General features: G+C 37.8%; 1 protein-coding gene across 26 annotated transcripts in view; it reads left to right on the top strand.

Annotated features, from left to right (window-relative positions):
• TCF4 (transcription factor 4) overlaps positions 1-21,446 on the top strand; it is a 350,789-nt gene that overhangs the window by 293,236 nt on the left and 36,107 nt on the right. For all 26 annotated transcript variants that reach the window (XM_019640672.1, XM_019640685.1, XM_019640667.1 and 23 more), the window contains 3 exons: positions 6,388-6,493; positions 10,081-10,214; positions 16,179-16,311. In XM_019640672.1, coding sequence (XP_019496217.1) covers positions 6,388-6,493; positions 10,081-10,214; positions 16,179-16,311 — 373 coding nt within the window. The remainder of the gene's footprint in view (positions 1-6,387; positions 6,494-10,080; positions 10,215-16,178; positions 16,312-21,446) is intronic.

The following is a 21,446-nucleotide window of genomic DNA, read 5'->3' as shown; positions in this document are numbered from 1 at the left end:
ACTCTTTTTCATATATTTTTGTAATGTAATATGGTAGAGTGAGACAGGTCATTACCGGTTAGCAGAAATGAAATATGAATATCATATACATGAATGGTACATTTTACACATTTTAGATAATTGTGAAAAAAATTTTTAGATTCCCAATAAAGATAGTTTGAAGAGTAAAAACTCTTCTTACTGGGAATTATTTTAGGGCACTTAGAACTATTTGGTTAATTCCTATAAAAGCTGCAAGTGATCTAGATGGAAATAAAAGCCTCACAATTTCAGTAGCTCACACCTCTGAAATTTGTCCATTTATAATTGAATATCCATCTATCTGTCAGTATACTGCAGACCTTTATGTGTTATCTCTAAACAGATTTTCTATTTATGTGATAGTAACGCAAATTGGGCTTGAACCATCGCTTAGAAATGAAGTAGGATCTCTTTGCGTTAGTAGCTATTCCTTGACTTGATAATATATACTGCGACTATATCAGGTGAATAACTTTTATTTCTGTAGTTTGCTTTTTTTTCCATTTTTGCATTCTTGGGTTGTTTACTGCCTTACGATTATCTGCTTTTGAGTGCCTACAACAGATTAGGAATTAGGCTGGATGGGTATTATCTTTACTCCTCACAAGAAGAGCCCCATTTGACAAATGAGGAAACTGAGGCTCTGAGTGATAAACTGCTTTGTTATGTTCTGACAGCTAATTGTGAGAGCTGAATTTGAAAAGAGTTGGTCTGCCTCCAGAGCTGGATCATTTCTACTATGCTGCCAAATCCATTTCTGTGTTATCTGGAGACTGCCTCTTCTAAGTATATCTCCCCCTCGCTTTATGGATCAGCTAGCAAGAGACCTTTACCTTGGCCACATAGAACAATTACAGTGTCTGTTTTCATTCTTCTGCATGTGGAGGTATCACCGCCCCGGAGCCATTCTTTTCTTATTGTGACCCATGTCCTTTAAGCAATACTGGAAGAGTTGGGGGGCCAACCCAGCTGCCTGAATAGTGAGCTGATCACCTACAAGCACTTTTCCCCATTAGATGCCGGGAAGCATCACAGCATATGCCTAGGTCTGTAAACATCAGGGGTGCACTAGAAACTCTTGGCATTTGAGTGTTTGACTATCACAGTTTACAATATTTGTGAAACCACCCAAGGTCTGAGCTACTAAGAGCCTCGCTGGCACTTGGGCATCGGAAGTGTAATTCTGCTTTGAGATTTTCTACTCATCATGGAGCATACTGCAACTCTCTTTAAGGGTCTGAAAGTCTCGACTGCAATTACGATGTTTTCGTTTTTCTGATTCTCTTTTTTTGAAGTTAATATATTCAGACGATACTTGCAGAATCACAAAAGGATAGTCATGTTAAGGAATGTTAAAGGTTTACTTACTGTATAACCTAGTGCCTGCCACCTAACCCTCTCAGTTACGCACCTCACGGTACATGGTCTGGAGCCACTTGTCTTTATCCCCTTAGAGGTTAGCTTCCTATGTTGAGAAGCAAACAATGTTAGCATATAGCGGTTTCACTAGGAACATGATTTACGACATTTTGACATTTTATTTTCTTAGAAGATAATTAGGAGACCTCACAAGACTATTTCTACAAACTATGGCCAAAGTATACATTTGTATTGATAATTATAAATATCTTTTTTTTTTTTTTTGCCTTTAAGAGCAAGCAATTGTTTCTTAATGGGAAGAACACAGACTTTGATAACCTATTCAAATCCTTCCTTTACCACTTGTTATTATTATTTTTTTAAAAGATGTTATTGGGGAATTGGGGAAGGGGAACAGACAAGTTGCTGTCCTTTTGTTCTTCAGTCTAGTTGTAGAGGACGTTGCTTCACTGGCCATGTTAGTATTATCATTGCGCTCTTCCCGGGTGACACAGTTACTTGCCAGCCATTGGACAGCCACTCACGCCGGCTCACGGCAGCTCACACCCGCTGCTGGCCAGCCTCAATGCAGCCTACGCTGTAACCAGCAACTCACGGCAGCCCAGCTCCAGGTCAAGCTGTTGTTCACCATCTTAGCTGTAGAGGGCGCAGTGTCACTGGCCCTCATGTGGGATCCGAACCGGGGCCCTGCTGCTTAGAGCTGGCGTCCCAAGCCAACTCTTAACCAATGCGCCACTCAGCCAGCCCACTTGTTAAGGTTTTAACGTGGAAAGGTGGCTTAACTTTCCTGAGTCATATTTGTCCAGGTAATAAAAACAATAGCAACATAACATTAATATTGTCTGATGGTTTTTGCATGCTTAGTATGTGTCAGGTAATCTTCTAGTTTCTTTAGATACATTATACCATTTAATTCACACAAGAATTTTAGCAGACACTGTTCCCCATTTTACAGGTAGGAATCTGAAGATCAGAAAGACGAAAGTAACAGGCCCAAGTTTGCCTAGCTAATAAATGGTGGAACTGGCAGTCAGATCCGGGCCAATTTGAGTCAATACATTTGACCTCTCTGTCATACTTCAGACCTGTGCAATAGTAATGATACTATTAAAAACACCCATTTTGTATAATTATTAAGAAGATTGGAAATATATATATCAAACTCCTAGCACAAAAGCTATTCCTCAAGAGGCCCTAAACAAATGGTAATTATTGTTATTTTTTAAATCTCCGTAAGTGAAAGTGATATGCCAAGACAGATAAAAATAAAAACATCAAAGGAGAAAAGTAGAATATGCATTCTACTCCCTTGGTTCATTCTTTCTTCCTTTCTTCCTTTCTGCCTTTCTTTTAATTTGGCTTGGTTTTCTTCTTTTCGAATAGGTGGAGGTTCTAGTTAAAAGAACATGTTGTTTTGGTGTTTCTTTGATGACTACAGAAAGGATAATCAGGAACAATGGATGGAACAGCTAATGTACCATAGAAATACATCTCAAATTACAACAGATATTAAATATGTAAAATGAAAACATTTTTACTTTTATCTGTTCAGGGTTTAGTGTTATCTAAAGAGCTTTGTTAAACTCAGAATTTCTATATGTATGATCTTGTTTTAAATCCAAGATTGTAAGAAAAAAGATAATGGTGCTTACATTGAATATTAACTATACTTTGCTGTTAGCTTTCCATGATGCTTTTATTCAACAGATAGTTCACTAAAAATGCTGTAGCCTAGGAGCTTTGCCAAGTTTCCCCAGTTCCAATTTTGCAACAATAATTTCTCACTTCTTTAGTTATTCTTATGGGAGGAATTAGAATACCAAAAGTCACCTTGATCTAAGCTACCTTGTCAGAGAATAACTAAGTGTAGATTTTTATTTCCCTTTAAACTTTCCTCATGTTTTGTTGGTGGCATCACTTCAATACATTGAACTAGAGTTTGAGATTTGTATTTCATTTTTCATTGAATTGATTTTCTGGTGTTAATCATTGAAAAACGATTCCAACTATTTGAAGATACCTGGCATATTTGTTATTGTTTTGTTAAATAAAAAGCTATTTTATTTAACAAATGTGTAAGTCATCTTTCTATTTACCTGGAATAGTAATAATTAAAATTAAATGCATGTGAGATTTTCTTATTGAACTTAGTATATCTCTATTGAATACCTTATTGAAACCCATACTCTGAAGTCTTTTGATTGAGAAATTAGCAAAATAGTTGAAGTAAAAATAATGAAGCAGCTCATTGGTCATCCAGGTTATTAGAGATTAAAACATTAAGGATAAACCAAAGTATGAACTTTATGATCACTCTGTTTTCATAAATATCATCTTATACCTCCACCTCCATTTTTAAAGAAAGTAACCAGTGAATAGTAGAAAATAAAGAGTAATTAGTAGTTGTATATGTTGAACAAGTTGCATGTCTTGAGCAGTTGCTTTGACCATTCCATTATGAAATTTTCTTTAAAATGCAGGGGGTTGTACCAAAGAAAGTGTTTTTTTTTTTATTTCTTCCACTTTGAAAAAGTATAATAGTTCTATGTGATGTTTATTTATATAAAGCACTTACCTTTAAAATAACGTTTGCAATGACAACGCTGAAGTATACAAATGAAAAGGGAATAACATTATACCTCATCTGTAAATTACAACATAACATGTATAAAATATATAAGAATTGCCTTTTTTGAAAAGCTGTGAAACAATGGTCCATTTCTTGTGAACGAAGACTTTCATCTTATCTAAAGAGTCTCCATTCGGCTACAACACCAGAAAACAGAAACTCTATGGTATAATATATCCTAAAAACTATTTTTAACCCCATAGATACTCTTTTTCATGCAGGCATCATTTATAAATTTGGAATAAGTGATCTTACCCTCAAAGGAGCTTAATCACAATTCATAGTCAAATTACCAAAGATTTGTCCTTATATGTCAAAAGAAATATTAAATAATTCTACCAAATAGAGGGGGGGGAAATGAACCTTTTTTTAAATTTAATTAAAATTAAATTATATATTTTCCTAAAATGATTTATTCCAATTGTTTTAAAATATAAGATAATTTAATATTATGAATCAGTTTATTTTCAGTTTTATAGTAAATATATTGATTTCTGAAATTTGGGGATAGCACATAGTATACTTAGCTTATATTAATACTGACTGGCCCAAGAGCTGTCAGGCAAATAGCCTCTAGATATATTGTAGTCATGTTATGCTCATTCTGTCATTAGAATGCGATGATCTAATTTTGAATTTCCCCATTCTCCTAGAAGGTAATGTTTTCTTTCATCTTTTTAGCCTACTCTTAAGACCTTCTCTAAATACATTTGATAGTATTTCCCATACTGTTTGTGAGTTATATAGTTCTCAGGAAAAAATACTGGGTTTTGCTTGACAGAACTTAGAGTATTGATTTGTTTGGGGATTCCTGGCTTAAGTTTCATTCTTTGTCCATTAAAGATATAGAAGTTAATAGCTGTTTATACATTTAAAACATGAAGAACATTTAAAAATAAAATGAAATATAGCCCATGAAATACAGGGCTTCTAGCCTTCTATGACTTAGGAAAAAAAATCCTTCTTTTCTAAAGTATGCATGGGTTTTTCTGGTTTGTTTTTATTTTGTTCAATCTCCAGGACCTCCCAATTTTCAAGGGCACTGTGGGGCATCTGTAGCATTTATTTGATGTATGTATGTGTATGCATATTTTCTAACATCTGTCTCTGTGGACCTATCCTTTGTGAAATCCTAAACCTTGTATTAATGCTTAGTTTGTGATTCATGGTGTTCTGAGAGCAATTCTATAATTTTTCTTAGGGTGTTTATTTGATGTGCACTGTAAAAAACGGGGTGCGGGGAGTTCTTTTTTGGTCACCCTGCCGTTGCGTTTTTATTGGTGGATTTCTCTTTCTTTTACTGTGACCTATGAATATCATTGTAGGCTCACTGCCAATTTTGTGAGCCGCTGCCTGCTTCAAAATGGAGGCAGGAAGGTATCCATTTTCATCAAGAGGACGACAGTGTTTCAGTCTCTCCGACCATCTGGAGAGAGGAACTTTTGGAGCAAAAGAAAATGGGGATTAAAAATATTTAGCAGAAAAGGCAAGGGGAAAACCAAAGAAAGTTAAACCATACCTTATGAATTGATGCTGTTCCAGTGTGTTGTGTTCTTTAAAGGAAACATAAACATGAAAACACACAGGTTATTTTTATAAAGAACTGGTTTTCCAAGTCTCATGAGTATTAGTAAACAAACGTAAGTAAATTAGGATTTTGGCACACTTTTTAAGCTTATTGCACTCACAAATATAATAAGAACTATAAAGGAGGGCGCCCCCCGCCCCTTCTTGTATACACACTGGTTGTTGGTGGTCTTTGTAGATCCGGGCTCTTAATGGCCCTTTTCATGCATCTGTGCAAAAAGCTGACACTATGGAAATTTAATATCCCAAGATATAATTGTCACTTTCTGTGGTTTGGATACTGCAATTGATTTCTCTGTCTGTCTCTCTGTCTCTCAAAAGTGAAAATTTTAATGGAAAGGTAGAATAAAAGGGAGAGCCTCGATGCACATCTTTCTGTTTTCACCTTTCTTGTACCCATGGGCCATTTGTGTGTGTGTGTGTGTGTGTGTGTGTGTGTGTGTGTGTGTGTGTGTGTTTAAGGATGCTTAGGCTCCCAGGACAACTGTATCGGTATTATATTAGATATTTATAACTAGACATAGTTTGCAATACTCTCACCTGTGACTGGAAAATATCACATCCGGTTTCCCATTCACACAAATATATACTGAGCATTTTTGTTTGTTTTTCTGTGTTCTGAAAGCAGCAGCAGTGTGTGTAGGTGTTCATCAGATTTAGAACGGACATGGTAGAAATTTAGTATTTTGTGCTTGCGTCTTTTAAAGTAATGGACCTTGAGATGCTCGGTCAATGCAGCCAGCGAAACTAAATTGGCTCTGTTTCCTCAGGTTTATGCTCCATCAGCAACCACTGCCGACTACAACAGGGACTCGCCAGGCTACCCTTCCTCAAAACCAGCAACCAGCGCTTTCCCTAGCTCCTTCTTCATGCAAGGTAAGATGCAGCCTCTCCAAACGGGAAGTCCATGGGGCAGAGTTTTCCATGGTCTTTTCATGTCATATATGGAGCAAAAGACTGTTAAACTGATAACCAAGAAATAGAACACTAGGCAAGTATAGAATATTGAGGGTCATGTGCTTTTCTTAGGAATTGTAGTCATTAAAAACAGATCAATTAACTAAAACTTTACTAAGACTTATTTTTTTAGTGAATGCCCCTTGAACAATCATGGGTTAAGATTAGACTGGTTTGCTTCACTGAGAGCTGACGCTTCCTGGAGGGTGGGCTTCCATAACTGATCATTTCAGCATCTTCACGCCCCAAGAAGAATGGATGTATACGTTTAGAAGTGTTTTGGCTCAGTGTGTATTTTAAGCATCCTGGATTGAGCCAGTTGGGAACAACTTGCCCTTATGTTTAACTATATAAACATTTCAGCCACTTATTATTTTATACATAGGAATAAGAATTCCATCCAGATAGATGAAGTGACCAATCTAAAAACTGGACTATTATTTCATTACACAGCAAAAGCTTTATCCCAATATGCTAACTGAGGTAGGGGAAAAGACCCAGTTTTTTTTTTCCCCCAGACAAATGTAGAAAATTAAAGCTTCATGGTAGATAAAGTATATTGATTCCCCTAACTGTCCAAGATATGTAACTAAATGCACGTGGAATGTGTGGTCCCTGAGCTTACAGCCTTCCACTGATAGCACAGCCCCCTTTCTACTGCTTGAAAAGACCAAAATGGTGGAAATGACAGCAACTGCTTATAAGAATAGAGGGTTTGAGGATACAGCTAAGGCTCCGTCCCTGATACGCCTGTGACACTTACTGCCCAAATGCGATGACCTTGTGACCAAGTTAAAACTCGGGAGTTTAGGTACGGAATTGACCAAGAGCGCCCGTATACAGAACTTAACTCTTTGCCTGGGTGTGAAAACCTTGTTTGTGCCCTTGGCAACATGCCATGAGATTTCCTTCTTTGAGCTCCTCCAGGTAGGGCCATGTCACGGGAAGGAGCACGCACTTGGGGCAGCAGATATCCGGGGAGCAGCCTGGTGACTCACTTTGATTACAACAGACACACTCAAAATCGTTCTGATTAAAAGGGATTTATTTTCTTTCCCTTCAGAGTGTTAGGTCTTTTAGGTTGTTAGTTCACATGTGAAATTCCATGGAAAGTCTATGAAATTCAATCGAATGGGTCTCTCAGGAATAGAGAGAATGTGTTCCACACATGGTGGAGCTCATGTTCCCAGGGACTCTTTATCTTTGTGACCTGTCCTAGGTGTAACCCTCAAAGGAACACACCAGGGTATGTCCCACGGGTGTGTTCTGTGCTGTGAGAAAAGGCTCATCCCCTCCAGCTATAAACAGCAGCCACTTGGGCATCAGCTGCTCTCTTTTGTAACCAGTAGGAAAAACTGTGCCATCAGTGCTTATAGAGATTGTCAACTCAATGATTCATCACTCAAAGCAGATTTCCATTGAGAAAACTGACAGAAGGATAGATTTCTTCTATCTGCCTTCAGGAAAGTAGCTTGCTTAAATTGTGGCAACTGCAAAGAAGACCAGGTAAATTAAAACAATAGGTTCTTCTCTTTAGATCACACAAAGTATGGGGAACAAATTTGCTTTTCTGCATATGAATACCCAAAAAGCAAAAAACAAACAAAAAAAACATGTTTTTTGAGTTGACATTTTTAATGAGCACAATTAATTTGCACACGTCTAATTCTATTCTCTCAAAACAACATTATGCCAAGATCATGGGATGTGATAAATATTAATTTGCTATGAAAAGCATAATTTATGTAAAATATGTATTTTTATAAGTCTGTATTGAGTAGAGTGTTCTGTGTTAACAAATCTTAAATGTATTTCCATATAGTGCCTCATGTTGTCAAAATGTTTCAAGCGACTCTTGTTCAGTGATATATATTCGCAATTTATCTGTCATAAATGTCATCTACTTAAAATGTCAGTGATCTTCAACTCCATATTTGAATTTAAAGGGACATCTGAACTTCCTCAATCTCAGGTATAAATCCAAAGTGGATGAGTAATGACTTTTCTGAAAGCCCTGCGTTTTCACATTGTAATCACAGAAGCAGTGCTTGGTGATCCCATTTCATATCCGCTTTCTTCAGTGAGGGCTGCATGGTGCCCAGGGAATTTAGGCCTTGAAGAAATGTGCAGTTTAGGGGAAAGATATTCAGAGACTCTCAGCAGCAGATTTTAAACTCACTACTCTGTAACTTCTCATTTTTAACTTGAATGTCCATCTTCTAGTTACAACTCTTAAATTATCAAAATCACAGACATGGTTTTGCTTGCATAGTTCTTAAAACAATGTATAGATTATTCATTCCTGTCCTAAAATCTTTTCAGTTTTTTGAAGTCTAACTTCTAGGTTTCAAATCTCAGAGACAAAAAAGCCTTGCGAATATAGTGTCAGGTTTAACTTGCCTGTTGCCTAAATTTTCAAAAGGCCTTTTTAAATAAAAAGTATACAAAAATCTTATTTTCAGGGAAGCAATACTTGCCATACAGTTAACACCTAGCTGGTAACCTGGTACGTATCTGGCACGCAATAATTTTTGTTGAACTATTGAAAGAAGGAAAAATTGAATGAACCCAGCAATAACATAGGTCCTTCTCCCCACTTCCCCCGCCCCCCGCTTAATCTGAGAAACCTAAAGCAAACAGCAGCAATCTCTAATGGTAACTTCTAGACCAGTCAGCCCAGAAAATGAAAAGAATCTATAGAAATGTTTTAAATATGATATTAACAAAAGATTAATTTAATATTAAAAGATACTTCATATAGTTTCCATGTAATTTTAAACCTCTTCTTAAGTCATAATTGTATAAAATCCAGGGGCTGTCAAAATTAACGATGGTATAATACCCAATTTATAAGTGTGTATTCTTTGAGTTGCTACTGAAGGCTTAAGATAGCTATATCAAAAACTAAAAATTAAAAAAGAAAACAAAAACTCAGAATGTTATATTTTAGATTCCTCTTCCCTAGATATCATCATGTAATTCTAACTCTAATTCTATGTACTCTGTGTGTTAAGAAAATGAAATCCAGTCTTTTAAATCTGAGATGTTCTTTTTCGTTATTACTAATTTCTTGATATCCTTTTTAAACTTGGAGACTTGCCAACTCAGTAATGTCTCAAGTATTTTATTTTCACCCCAAAATTTAGGAGCAATTTGATTTTTAGTTAGGTTTCATAGAAAAGGGGCTTAGAGGACTTCCAAGAAATGGTTCCTTTAGGATTAATTACCCTGCTGACTTGACATAATTCTGTGTAGAAATGTGTTCTGTTGTTCTTTTCAGTTGAATTTTTACTAAGAACACTTTACTATGTTAAATATTTATAATTGTTTGGCAATATAGAGCCATTTGGAAAAAAATAATGATGACCTTCTTCTGATGTAATCAACTAACCAACACAAAGATGAATGCACAACAGGCAGCCATTTTCAAGTATATGAAAACACCCTATTCTATAAGGCAAGGCTGAATGCCTCCGAAGAGTCATGGTTTTCTTTGTCCTTTACAGATGGCCATCACAGCAGTGACCCTTGGAGCTCCTCCAGTGGGATGAATCAGCCTGGCTACGGAGGAATGTTGGGCAATTCTTCTCATATTCCACAGTCTAGCAACTACTGTAGCCTGCATCCACACGAACGTTTGGTAAGGCAGATTTACGTGGTCATGGGGATAAGAGAGCTAGTTGATTAAATCTCATCCTCGGTCTTTCTGTGCATGTACACAAGGACTCTGAAGATGAAGGCAAAGTTGGTACACACCCATTATTCTTACCTTTGTCTTGTTTTTGTGAGCAAAGATGTAACTGAATCAGATCACCTGTGTAAGCCTTTTCAGATTCTCTTTATCATTGTTCTACTGTTTATTGTGTTTTGTTCTGTGCTTTACCTATCACAATGTCAGCTTCCTCTCGTACATAAAAACACACTGTATTTGAGTTATAGAATTCAGCTATGGCAGTACCTTATTACGTTTGTTTTGTTTTGTTTTGCTATCTGTAGTTTTTTTGGTTTGTTTTTTTAGAAATTTTATTGGGGAACAGTGTGTTTCTCCAGGACCCATCAGCTCCAAGTCAAGTAGTTGTTTCAATCTAGTTGTGGAGGGCATTTTTCCAGGACCCATCAGCTCCAGGTCAAGTAATTGTCTTCAGTCTAGTTGTGGAGGGTGCAGCTCCTTGGCCCATGTGGGAATCGAACCAGTAACCTTGGTGTTATGAGCCTGCACTCTAACCACCTGAGCTAACTAGCCGCCCTGCTATCTGTAGTTTTGAAGGATACACTGCAGGGTGCAGCTTGACAGTCTACTAACTTTGAAGGTAGATGATATGCATCTCCCATGGGTGTTTCCGTTTACTCCTTGACCGGCTTCTGTCACTCTGACAGCTTTGACTTGTGCCATGCTGGAAGGAAAGAGTTCATGTTTTCTATACACTCCCATCAGTAACAGCAGCCATGGGATTTCTCTATAGATCAGATTCCCAATTTTCCGTATTTTAGCTTTAATTCTACACTCCCCAATCTCCCACTGATACTCGTTTTGCCTCATTCTAGTTGAAAACTGCTGGGCTGTAGAATGTTACCTTTTTATTATTATAATCGTTATTGTTATTATTACACTCTGCCCATCGCCTATGCTCATCCATCCTAGTATTACTCTTTGTTCTAAAGGAAGCAACTCATCTGATGTTTTTCTAGCCACAAAAAAAACCACGGCCCAGAATCCACTTATGAACTTTAAGTCTGTCATTAAATGGAAGAAAGAGGACTTCTAGATCATGAGTTAGATTTGGGGTGCAGATAAGATGGGACTGAGTCCCTTGTGCAATAATATAGCTTTAAAAATGTATGGGCCTCTAATCTTACAAAGGTAACGAGTCCAGTTATTGTTAGTGGTATTTATTTATATAATTTCTTTCCATCTTGCAAGTTGCCCCTTTTTTTCTCGTAGTACCCAGATTTCATTTCTTTCTCTGTTCTGGTATAGGAAATAGTAATTTCTAGATTTCTGTGGTCTTTCCTCTCTTTTGCTCAACCACTAAAGACATAGAAAGGTGACTAAGACCCTATCAAAAAGTTAAGATTTCTGAAATCCTTGAAAATGCCTATTTATTTAGTTCTAGTGAGAGAGACACTCTTTGGTCAATTAACCTATCTGTTAATGAGAGGCACATGGTGGAGACGGAATTCGCCTTTTTATATCATCTCCCAAGTTTGAATGTGTAAATCACAAACTATCTCAAATTTCAGCACATTTTCAGTAAATAACAGATGATTTACTTTCAAATTTTCTCTTCTCCCACCTCCTACTTGGAGGTATTAGAGTGAAAGCTTAGAGAAATATCAACTATTATATACTAGAATTTCTTCTTGGCTAACATTTTTATTTCTCCATCATCATTTTCCACTTCTCTAAGGAACTCATGATCAAATTTACATGTGTCCTATGAGCAAGGAAAGTTTTGATTACACATAAAAAATGTTGGCACAATGCTAATATGTTGGAATTTCAGTCCTTTTAAGAGTTGTCCATCCGACATTTATTTTTCTTCCCTGTTATATTTCTTTTTTCTTTCCCTGTCATGGTCTAGAATTTTGCATTAGGTGATTTGATTTTATCCCAAATTCCCTGCATAGGGGAGGTGTCTTTAAAATGTGCTCAAATGCAGAAAAAGGTGTAACTTTTAAAAAGAAATCGACTACATTCATTTTCGAAAAAGTTTTGCTGAGCCAAAACATTGTCAACCAGGAAGAGAGATCATTTGAAAAGAGTAACCCAGCAGGTTGCATCACATGCTGTATTTGTAATTTCATTTATCTATCAAAAAACATAGGGTTTTCATTCTTAACATGATCACTTAGCAGATCGTAGAAATTAGGGTTTTGTTTTTTAAAAAGGCCAAATGAGTTAGGTCTCTGGCAGTATATCCTAATGAATTTTCCTACTGATAGGAAACTATTGAATTATTATATCGAGTAATCATTGTAATTTCAGTATTTAACCATTCAAAAATCTCTTGCTGAAGTGACATTTAAAAATCTGACATTGAGAATAATTTGAGTATGTAGTAGGCAGCTAGTGTCCTTTCATTTGAAAAGAATGCTCGTTCTTAGAATTTTTGAATGTAGCTTTTAGCCCGTGCCATGTTGAACAAAAGAATAGTTTGAGAAGAAGAAGAAGAGAGCTTTCCTTGTATTATTTTGGGTATAATTTGGCCAAATTAGGGTTATCTCTAAAGGTACAACGTTTCAGAAACATTACTGTCATCATCCCTTTATACCATGTTATAATAGAATGTGTGGTTATAAAGCTCGAAATCCACACATTTCGGTAGCAACTGTCAAGTCACCAGTTTTGCTTCTTTCAAATTCCCTGTAGAGATTCAGCCTCTACAACACAATCCCACAGCTAATCACTACGATGTCACAGAGATACGTCAAATCACTCAAAAAACTGGAGTTTGTGGCTGAGCTTTAGAATGGGTTCTTGGAGATTTAAGTTTGGAATGACCTGGCAGAGTTCTTTTTAAAAGTAGGGCAGAGTCCTTGCTGTCTGTCATGGTTTAGGCATGGTCTTTACACCACAGAGTGAAATAGTCCTGGGATCGGGAATTTTAATAAAAAGGAAGTTCTGTTCTCTTTTATTTTTTGTGACATAAACCCTAACCCCAGTGATTATCAAACTGGGTGTGATTTTGCCCCTTGGAGAACATTTATAAATGTCTGGAGACATTTTTGGATGTTACACCTGAAAGATAGTTTTTACTGGAACCTAGTATATAAAGGCCAAGGATGCTAGTAAAAACACACAGTGCACAGGAGAGCCCCCCACAGCAAAGAATTATCTGGCACAAACAATCAGTAGTGCCAAGGTTGTGAAACCCTGCTGTAACCCAAAGTATGATTTTATTCTCAGTATGTGCTACCAGTTATTATATTTTGTAATCTTTGAGTTATCAACCCATAGGTTGATAAAAAAAAATCACTAATGGAAGCATTTTCAACACTTACTCTGTCAGTAGTCTCCAAATACACTGTCATTGGATATCATAGTAAAAATAATTAAACAGTGGGCATGTAAGGCCATAACACTTTATCATACTTCCCCTTTCCCTTTGTAGTAAGCAGGGCAGGGTAGACTATATTAATAGCTGGAGTAAGACCTCTTATATTAATAGTTGATCCCTAAATATTCTAAAAGACACATTATTCACATGTCACTAATAGTCTCCGTGGTGTATTTATTATGTCTATGAGTGACAGTAGTTTTCAAGATACTTTTCCTTGTAAAAGAATCTAGTTGGAAACTTCCTTAATTGCCTTCATCTAATTTTCTATGAGTCTCTAAAAATCACTGATTTAGGTAGATCGTATTGGTTTCCCCATTAAAGTTTGTGGGGAAGAACTTTTCGTTTTAGTCTCTGAACTCAGTATTAACCCTTTGTCAAATCCTGAATTACTGTGCATTTTATACCAAGTTAAGGGATCTAAAAATTACCATTGATGCCATCATCTATTTCCTGTTTCATTCTGTAATTATTAATACTTACTTAAATATTTGTCATAATTCTTTTCTTGTGTTTTGATTTTTGCATAGTTGGGACTGATTTATAAAGTCTCTCTATTCTTCAGAAACTCAGTATGGAACAGAACTGAAACCGTCTCTTTTTTCTGTTAGCTTTCTTTTTCTTCATTCTGTTTCTTTTTCTCCACTTTACACTAGCCTTTAGCTCTCCATCAGGTATAGCTCTTCTCAGTTTGGTGTTCTGTGGCTTATTCAGTTTCACATTAGTTGCACTATGGAATGTGGAGCCTATCATTCTTTGGAGAAAATTTCATGGACTACTTGGGGTATTCTATAAGTAGCAAATAGAAATGAGTTTAGCAGGTGGCCTAAGGAAATTTTTTTTGCTCAAGCAAAGCGGTCCATGAAATTAAAAAGTTTGAAAGGCGTTCTTGGGAACTTGGAAAGGTTTAAGGGCATCATGTCAACTTTTTCACTGAGGTTGACCTTTTGTATGGGCTATTTTGAGGGTGCAGAGGTAATATTTTGAAAGGCATGACACTGGAAGACCTAGCTAGCATTGAAACGTAGTTTCATTTTCTAGACGACTGTTTGGTTATCTCTCAAATTACTAGTATTTCAGTCCACTGTTTATTAAATGCTAACTGAAAACCAGTTGTTCATTGAGTAGGTAGGATAATTATGTGTTCAGTACTCAGCTGTACGTTGTGGGATGCAGAGGTATAAGCTCTATTCCCTCCCTCTGAAGAGTTTACAATATAGGTGGAAATGCACGTGAAAGAAAAACCAATGAAAAGCAGCATATAATTGTTACATGGCACAGTTCAGAATGTAAGTTCGTTAGGGATTCAGAGAGAAGAGATCTTGGAAGATTTGGAAGTCATGAATCATCAAGCAAGAGGTAGAACCTCAGATGAGCCTCTCAGAATAAGGAAAAAAATCCGAAACCCAGGGTTTCACTCCTTCTGAATAAATATCTGGGCTTTAAGCACCTCTGATTATCAGCATCATGTTCAATCTCAATTTTATATTAACAAGGTTAACAGAATCTCCAATAATGATATAATAAAGATCCATAGCCCATTAATATTACATGTAAGGAAAAAGCATATTTTAGCTTAAATATTTTTTCTTTACATGTCTGTAACACATTCACATGCCTCTGAGAACAACTTTTTAAGCTACTTATTATCTTTAATAGGAAAATAGTTTCTGTAAATTACGTGTCCTTCTCAGTAATCTGCTCATTCCCAAGCAGATGGATGGGGAGCACCTAATTTGCCACCTTACCGGCACTGTGATAGGCCCCAAGAAAAGCAACTCATTTGGACAACTGGTACGATGATCGAACTGAAAGATAAGCCTTAAGCCAAATGATTCTGTAAAGATGATGGTCTTCTTTCATCGTCACCTATATGGTAGATTGCTGAGGGAGAGGAGATGTAAAGAAAGAAATCAAATATTCATTCTCAGTTCTTTTGTTCGAGTTTAATTCAGTATGATCGTTGACTTAAGGCTTTACATATTGATACTTTGGAGATATATATATATATATATAATCATTGACACTTTTTAAATTGCTCATTTACCAGTTTGTTCTTGCTGGAGTGCAGAACAATGTTCCAGTTTGGCAGGAAGAAGATCTGAGATGGGTTACTCTTTGCCGTTTAGTGTTCGGAAGGTCAAGGTGAATTGTAATGTAAACCCTGTGTTTCATGATGCTGTTTTATTCCTCAAATCATGGAATCTTTCTTAGTTGATCCATAGGCCATACAAAGAATAGTAGCAACACCCTTTTACGCTGCTGAAGTCGCAGAGATGGTTTTAAGCAATAATTTTTAGATTTAAAGATTGTGATAATTTCTCAATGTGTAATTTCTCAATTATCATTATGTGTGTGTCTTCGTATTTTAGCACTTGAAAACTGAAATCTGTCAGATCTAAGCAAGATATATTCTTGGAGATTTTGAAATACTAAGGGCTTTCTCCACCTCAGAATGAAGAGTTCTGAAAGAAGTGTTAGAAAACTAGCCCCCTACATGTTTCATGGTTGATTATGGCCTCTCTTTTTTCTGCTTCTTGCCACAGAGCTATCCATCACACTCTTCAGCAGACATCAATTCCAGTCTTCCTCCAATGTCCACTTTCCACCGTAGTGGTACTAACCATTACAGCACATCTTCCTGTACACCTCCTGCCAACGGGACAGACAGTATAATGGGTGAGTCTTGGAAATGCCAATTCTGATGCTAAAAGTCAGTGTCAGGATTTCATGATGACAGACCTCTTTCTGCCTCTCATAATTGAGCAGCAGTCAGGCGATGAATATTTGTCACATAACTGAATGAACAAACAAATGAACGAAACAGAAATAGTCCTTGGCTTGACCATAATCACTTTTTTTTCCACAAGAAACTGAAAGTTGGCTACTTTGTTGTGAGTCATTAGACGGGACAAGATGTTTAAAAGGATCCAAACCCCTTGCCTCTCGTACTCTCAAGCAGCAAGCAAAATGAACGTTCATGAGATGAACCCCTGAAGACTCATGAAATAGGGGGCATACTGGCTCTAATTGTCACTTCCCAAATGCAGTCCGACTGCCCTGCTCTTGGCTGTGACATGCCACCATCATCTGGAGACTGGTTCATGTGACAGTCACAGGCCAGCAGGGTAACGAGATGAGCTTCACTTTCCGAAGCAGGTGGCATTGTGGAGTCCTTTTCAGGGGAGGCGTGTTTGTTCCCATGCAGGAGGGGAGAAGGCTGGCCATCTGTGGGCCACAAGTTATTCGCTGCTTTTTATCAAGCAAATGTACCACACAAGTTAAGGCTCAAGCGGAATGCTGCTGCCAATTTAACTGAGCCATCATCCTCGTCTCGTTTTCCATGCTGTCCACTGTGGGGCTCTCCCTAGGACAGATGGTGCCGCCACCACACTCCTGCCCTGAAGGAGGAGCTAAGGGGTGCCCAGGAAGAAGGGGGGCAGGTTGGGGAGGAGAAGGCCGGCACCCTCTTCGGAACTGGCCTTTGACCACCTCCGTCGTCCTTCAGATGAGCAGACAGGGTCTTGCTAACCCTCAGACATCACTGGTCGCCACTACCCTGGTTCTAGCTCAGACCTCCACCTTGCTGGGCCTTCAGATGACTTCATTGGGTCGCTGACAAAAGCACTCGCTGTATGTTTTAGAAAGAAGTGTCTGTGACAGAATGACCCTGCTGCTCACTCCTGCTCTGTTTGTAGTTTTTTCATTTATTTTTATCTATAGAATTTTGGGAAGTAGTATGAATCACTTATGTAGGAGAGTTTTCGATGAGAAAGAAATGTGTTTTGAAATGTTGCAACTATAATCCTGTGTAAATAATACACTCCCTGCTTATTCAATAATATGTTTCACACTTGAAATGAGCCATCTTGCAGCCCTTTACTATCATGTCTCATTAAGAAGCAAATTTGGGAAAACGTTTCCATGTTTGCAACTTTTCATAACCAAACTTGTACAAATGTGTTGCATCGGTTTGACCTTGGAGTGCTGTGGACAGAGGTTACATGGGGAAGTTTTGTTAGCTATCGGTGCAGTTTTGGCAGATTTGAAAAACAAGAAGAAAGAAGTGCAGAACTGAAAGAGTGAGAAAAGCATATTTCACTTCAATGTGGTTTGGCAAATGGAAAGCCCCTTTCTGCAGTCATGAGGTCTAGTTACAAAGAAGGGTGACCGGTCATTCATCCTCTAACATGGCAGATTTCCTGTCTACTTGTGGTTTGAGTAATTTTCTGTTTTAGGAAGGTATAAAGGTGGAGCAGAAGTTTGAGTTGAGGAAAACATGCTTAGGCACTGTTTGAAAAAAGTTTTGTTGACTGATTTGCAAGTATTCCTGGGAGAGAGGCGTTAGACTTGGGAAGAAAGAGGTATTATGAGATGGTGTAATCATCCTCCATGAGCTGAGGAAATGAGCCCCACTGGGAATGGGATTTGCTTTAGTTAAGCTGGTTGGCTCATCCTTAGCTTGCAGACAACAGGAATGTCTACTCTCCTACGTTTGGTTTGGTCAGGGTGGAGCTTTAGGCTCTGCATCCTAATGGGCTGACTGCACAGTAAGGGTGGACTTAACTTGTTACAGACCATAGGGCTCTGTTTAAGTGGAGGGAGGATCTAGATAATAATAAGGAAGCTATCATGTTAAAAAGGAGAAAGTGTGAGATTTTTGGAACGCAGAAAAGGGATTTTTTTAGGAACAACTTTATTACATAAATTACTCCATAATCATGGGTGTACTTGTCAAAACCAGCTAGTCGAATGTGAGAAAGCTTTATAATCTTTTCAGGAAATGAGTAGACATAGTAATTCATTCTTTTGGAGGAACAGACCTTTATTAATTTGCATAAAGACAGTTATTACTTTAGGACTGCTTTAAGGGAGAACATTCTAGAAATGTTTTTCCTTTAAATGTGTTCTCCGGTTCCTTAAGTTGAAATGTAGAGGAAAATGTAAACATAGTAATAAGCTTTAGTATTGCATGGTGTCTGAGTGGCTCATGTTTCTTCGCACTTTAATTCTCTTAGGTTTTTGGCTTGATTTTCAGCGTGTGGTAGAAGTCAGGGATGGCAGGATGTCTGTATAACAAGAAGAGAAGATTTCTCTTCTGTTAGGGATACTTCCCTAATAAACTGTATGGATTAATAGAATACATCTGTAGACTTTTGAAAATATTTGGCGTATACTCACTCATTCTGAAATGCAGGAAGTAAAGAAATATTACATTGCCTGTATCCCAAAGAACACACAGAGCTAATTAAATAATTGGTAAATAGGGAACACATAGCCTGACACATGTTTAAGATTACACACATGATTCTGTAGAAAATGACTGTAAGCAATACTAATGCTGTAAGAATGGGGTTCAAGCGCTAACACATGGCTATCACGTTTTGCAAGTTCTCTTGGTGTAAAGTTGCAAGGCAGTGCAATCTTTTCATAAACAGTGTCGATGTCTTGCAAAGCTTCTTTTTCAGTTCAAAAAATTATTGCCCCGTTTCTCAGTTTCATGTTATAATGTGTCTTCCCAGCGGTCACTGATTTTCCTGAACTGATTATAGAACAGCAAATGCATGTGGAGTGAGATGTAGGCTCCAGAACTATCTGGAACCACCCTCCCTTGTCTCTCGTTCTCTGCATCTCAAAGATGGAAGATGCTCACTGACGTCTGGAATGGCTTGTCGTTGGTTTGGAGGAAGGACCGTTCTTTCTTGTTTTTTTTGTTGATTTGATTTTTCCCCTCTAATGCCCAATATCATTTATTTGAGCAACCCTTAGGAAGAATAAAGCTCATTCAGATTATATTAATGATGGGATTTTTTTTTAATGACACTTGTATCCATGGGTTTTTGAGAAACTTGTAGAGTAAAATATTTTACGTGTGGTACATGGTTCACTATTTTTCTCGGAAGCCTTGCCCGCAAACTGAAGAGTACACTAGACGTTTCTGAATCGGAAGGCTCTTTTCAGCACCCTAGAACTATGTGAATGATAATGCATGGGATGCAGCATGGATTCATAACAGCTCAACTGGAGTAGCACCCAGTTAAGAGGTAGATGAACAGGAGAGAGGCTAAGTCCTGAGCTTCAGGAGTTAACAGCATCAGAGCCCGTCAAACTTTATGCCTAAAACCCTTCCGATGTTATATGATGTTGGGCGTGTCTCAGAAGCCCTACAGCCCAATGCCCCTTCATGTGCATGAGCTTGCATACAGAGAAGTAAGTGTAATAAGTTATTAGATACCAGCTCTAGAGGAGAGAAATGTCTACAGGATAGCAGCCATATATATTTTGCTACCTACATATTTCCTTCCTACCTGCAATATCCAATAGCCCTTGCCCATCAAAAGGATTGGGAGAACCGCCTGCTTTAGCACAGTGCCCTGAGACTACTCAGAAACCATTTGTATACATTGCCAGGGCGTGACCTCCTGTGGTGTGGGCCTACACACCCTCCCTTCCCCTCAGAGGGAATTGGGCCTACCACTAGCATGATGGTTACAATAACTGTTATTGTTTTATTAGTCTTTAACTGGCCTGCTTTCTAATACATGGTATTTTTCCATGTTTTTAAACTACCAAGATTGATTTAATACAACATATGCTAAAGATTACCCTGGAATACCTATCTGGCTCATGAATTCATCTAGCTTACAACTTTCACTTCTAATGAGATGTTTGTATGACATGAAGCATTTTAGTGTGTGCTTTTCTAGTAGACACTTCGTGTCCATTTCCCCCAGAGGACTTGACTTCACAGTCATTTTATTATTAGAGTAATCACGTAAGATTCACTTTGTCTTTTATAAGAATTTTGAGCCTTCCAATATAGTTGGGTGATGAACAGGCACAGAGCATAAGAGTGTATGAATTTTATCCAGCAACGTCATGGCTTTATTTTTATTTTTTTTTACATCATGGCTTCTTAGTTACAAAGACCCCCAATGGAAAGCAGTAAGCTAGTTTGATTTAAGTCCTCTCGACCGTTTCTTGCAGATGGTCATGTAGCTCCACTTTCCCCTTCAATTCCTAGAAACCCCTCCTGCTTGAAATGAGTGCACTGCGGCCTACATTTGAGCTTTGGTTCTAAAATTGTATGGAGTACAATTGTATGGAGTACTGGAGATTGTCCCTTCTTTTGTCACTTTCATAGACAAGTTCCTGGCATTGTTATGCTGCTTCTGATAGTTTAATGACATGAGGGTCACTCAGACGTGCTTTACAAAAACCTAAATTTTAAAGCAGTCTCATCTTCTTTCAGGCAAATAAATACACTATGAATGGCACTCCTTCCTTTGATATCTTCATGATGTTCACAGCCTGAGCTTACGGGCGTGCAGCAAAGGGGTAGCACATTTTCCAAATTCTGGTTTCCAGTGGATGATCCCCAGGCACTACTCACCCTGGTGTTTTGATTAGGGTGTGTTCTAATGGGAATTGCCATTTCCCCAAAGCTGAGACTGAGTCCAAGGGTGGTCCAACGTGAAGCTGGGGATGCCCAACCCTCCTTTCTGCTCCAACCTCCAGCCAGCGGCAGCACCTGTGTTCAGGCCATCTGAGCAATGCTTGGGTGGCGGGCGGTGTCAGATCCTCCTACAGTACTGTACTTCCTCCTGACAACTGCTCATCTTCCACTCATTTATGTTACAGCCCTACCTAGAGACTGATGATTTTTTTCTTGAGCACGAAACATTGATTAGAACTAAAATAACTTAAGAAACCAATCCAGTCCTTACCAAGTAGGGGCAATAGTTTTTATTTTTATTTCCATTTTATGGGCATTTGGATAATTTCTAATGATGCGAGTTGACAAAAACCAGGGC

Source organism: Hipposideros armiger, unplaced genomic scaffold (genome assembly GCF_001890085.2).
Source record: "Hipposideros armiger isolate ML-2016 unplaced genomic scaffold, ASM189008v1 scaffold_52, whole genome shotgun sequence".
Taxonomy (NCBI): Eukaryota; Metazoa; Chordata; class Mammalia; order Chiroptera; family Hipposideridae; genus Hipposideros; species Hipposideros armiger.
The sequence above is the reverse complement of the archived record's forward strand: the minus strand, read 5'-3'. Positions and strand labels throughout refer to the sequence as shown.